Source organism: Vombatus ursinus, unplaced genomic scaffold, assembly GCF_900497805.2.
Source record: "Vombatus ursinus unplaced genomic scaffold, bare-nosed wombat genome assembly UNPS02014786.1, whole genome shotgun sequence".
In the NCBI taxonomy this organism is placed as follows: Eukaryota; Metazoa; Chordata; class Mammalia; order Diprotodontia; family Vombatidae; genus Vombatus; species Vombatus ursinus.
The window spans coordinates 33737261-33740256 of record NW_020954564.1 but is presented as its reverse complement, the minus strand read 5'-3'; the positions used below and the strand labels follow the sequence as shown (position 1 = coordinate 33740256).

At 54.3% G+C, this 2996-nt stretch overlaps 1 protein-coding gene across 6 annotated transcripts in view; it reads right to left on the bottom strand.

Annotated features, from left to right (window-relative positions):
* Nucleotides 1-309: 309 nt before the first annotated feature.
* LOC114047334 (protein FAM110A-like) overlaps nucleotides 310-2996 on the bottom strand; it is a 67221-nt gene continuing 64534 nt past the window's right edge. For all 6 annotated transcript variants that reach the window (XM_027868125.1, XM_027868128.1, XM_027868124.1 and 3 more), the window contains exon 2: nucleotides 310-2690. In XM_027868125.1, coding sequence (XP_027723926.1) covers nucleotides 1488-2516 — 1029 coding nt within the window. In that variant the 5' untranslated portion in view covers nucleotides 2517-2690 and the 3' untranslated portion in view covers nucleotides 310-1487. The remainder of the gene's footprint in view (nucleotides 2691-2996) is intronic.

The window sequence follows — 2996 nt, the reverse complement described above, 5'->3', positions numbered from 1 at the left end:
GGCCCAGAGAAGGGAAATGACATGCACAAAGTCACACACAGGCAGTAAAGAAGCAGGACCAAGATTCAGACTCATCTCCTCTGTAACTTCAAACCCAGTGTTCTACTATCCCATTCAGTGCTGGCCCTTTCAAATGGGCCAGGCTGGACTAGGCCTGTGGAAGACTCTGCCCTCCAAAATCCCAGCTTATCTAGAGATGAGTTAATAATTACTGAGGCCTTCAAAGCTTCAGTCTGTCCCCCCCTCCCTCCTACCCCCTAGCACACATACCCCAGAGCCAGGGCCTGGGCCCATACCTTGAAAACAGGAAACCAATAACAGCATTTTCAGAATGTGATATCTTTATCCAGAGCAAAACCACTTAGGTTTATTAACAAAGAGCAAACTTCAAAAAAGAACAACAGGAGTCCAACTAATAGCATGGTGAAATTGGGTCCCCAGGGTTCCAGAGTCCAATTTCTTGGGGAATCTGCCCAGCAGAAACAAGGTAGTGAGTGTCTATGAATTATTTCCCTCCCAAAGCACCCCCCACCCCATCCTGCCACTACACTACACACACACACACACACACACACACACACACACAACACACCTTTTCTCTCTCTGTGGCTTCAAGGAAAGATGCTGGGGACACCAGAACAGGCACCCTAGAACATACTAGCTATGCTCCCTAAGCCCTAACTAGGGGTGGAGGAGATGAGAAATGAGGCTATCAGGAGAGAACAGGGAAAACTGGTCATATCCAGCCTCAGCACCATGTCCTTCTGATGCCAAGCTGGTGGACATCCTGGTGCCCCAAGCTCCAGATACACTCCATGCTGGGAGGGCTGGCTGCCCTAATTCCTACCCTCTCATGAGCAGTTGCCAAGCAAAGCATCAACCCAGCAGTTTATGCTTGTAATACCCTGGGAGGATCTGGGACAAGTTGGGGTGGGGTGAGGGGGAGGGGGTCTCACCTCTTAAGAGGCTTTCACAACACACACACATCCTCCGGCTTCTTCCCTTCCCTCATTCAAACTTTCTATCATCTATAAAAAGAATAAGCTTGACAGGACTTCACATTGGCCTGGGATTCCACAGCTTGGTTCCTCTCTTTGCCCCCAGAACCACTACTGGCTTCCTCTTCCATCTCCCTGCAAGGAGGGAAATCCCACACCGCCACCACCACCACCACTTTCTGCATTTGTCAAAGTGTCTGCTTCCCATAAAGTCTACTGAAAAGGGTCTAAGGAGGCCACATCTCTGCTGAAGATATTGGTCTCATGGAACTCAACATGCAAGAAATATCTTCTGAGGTTCCTGGTCCACCAAGATGAACTGGATCTCCATCAAAATGTCCAATGATAACCCTGGAGCCAGGGGGTGATAGAGAGGGAGTGCCTCTCCCCACTGTGGGTATCCACAGTGATACCCACAGCGCCTTTCTGTCCCTCCCAGGAGGGGGCCCAGAGCATCCCTTCTCCTCAGGAGCACAAAGCCAAGGACATTTAAACGTTGGAGCCTCTCTGAGCTGCCTCGCGAGCCTGCCGCAGCCCATACAACCACTTAATGACACGGGCATTTCGCTCAATGACAGAGACACCATAAGGGGTTCGCTCTCTGGCCCTGTCCTCGGCAGTGGCCTCACTGCGCTGGGAGCGAGTGCCCTCTGAGCTGCTGGTGCTGACACTGTGGAATTTAACCGAGACTATGTCCGAGCTGGCCCTGGCAAAGTGCTCCACACCCAGGCCACGGGCTTCCTCTGGGTCCAGGCCACAGTAGTTAAAGAAGCGTTCGAGGTCAGCTGTGGCCCTGGAGAAGCGGTCACTCAGGTCTGACTTGGAGCGGTGCAGGTGGGTAAGACGTCGAGGACCCTCTTGGGGACTGGGACCTGGTGAGGTGCCCAGGTTAGAGCAAGGGCTGGCAGGTGAGCTGGGCATGGCCCTGATTTGGGGCTCCCTGGTGGGCCGGACATCCACCCTGCGCACTGCTGCTATGCTGGGGGGTCGAAGAGGAGTAGAAAGGGAACCTTCAGTGGCAGGGCTCATTCGCTTCCCATCTCCCAGGGACATCCGACCCAGGCCAGGTGAGGGCCCTGCCTTCCACTTGCGTTCTGGAGGAGGGCCATCAGGCAGGGGTGCAGGGCTGTCACACAAGTTAATGAGATTGCTGAGGACATCCATGTTGAGGGAGGCCCGGGCCCCACAAGCCTCTGCCCGGCGGCTGCCCGCACCTGGGATCCGACGATTGGGTGTCAACATTGCTCTACGAACCCCAGGGCTGAAGAGGGGTTGCTTCAAGAGTAGAGGCTTTATAGGCTCCTGGCGGGTGCTGGCCACCCGCAAGCTCTTCACATATTTCGCCTTGTCTGCCTCCAGTCTCTCCACAGCACTCGGTTTCCGGACATTGCCTTCACCCTGGCGTCGGAAGTAGCTGGGCCCCTTGGTAAGGATGCGGAAGGGCATGCTAGAGGCACAGGGTGCCCCAGGTGCTACTTCCTTCAGGCTGCCCGCTGTGGACAGGGTCTCCACAGGCATAACTGTCAGCTTTTGCTACTAAAGCACTCCAGGTACCTGTGGAAGCTGAAACTGAGTTCAAGCAGAAATAGGGAAGAAATCACATACCCTGGGCTGGTCACTGGAAGGGGTAGTAGAGACAGCAACAGCTGGGCGTCTTAGGCTCCTGAGTCTGCGAGAGTACCGTTCAGTCCACTACAGGAAAAGAATGGGGGAAGACTGTGAGGCAGAGCTTCTGTCGGTGGCTGTGGCCAGAAGCCCAGCTCAGACAAAGGCACAAAGGTGTAGCATCTGAGCCAGTATCGTGCACTTCTGGCCACTCTACCTCCCTCCAAACCCCATCCACCAACACCCCCAGACTGCTGAAGAGCTGAACTGAACAAATCCCACTAGCTCCCTTCCCTATTTCAAGGGCTCAGGCCCCACCCCTAGCTGGGTTCCCCTCTCTCCCAACAGCCAATCAGCATGCAAAAATTAGTTTCAAATACAGCCCCAAGACCT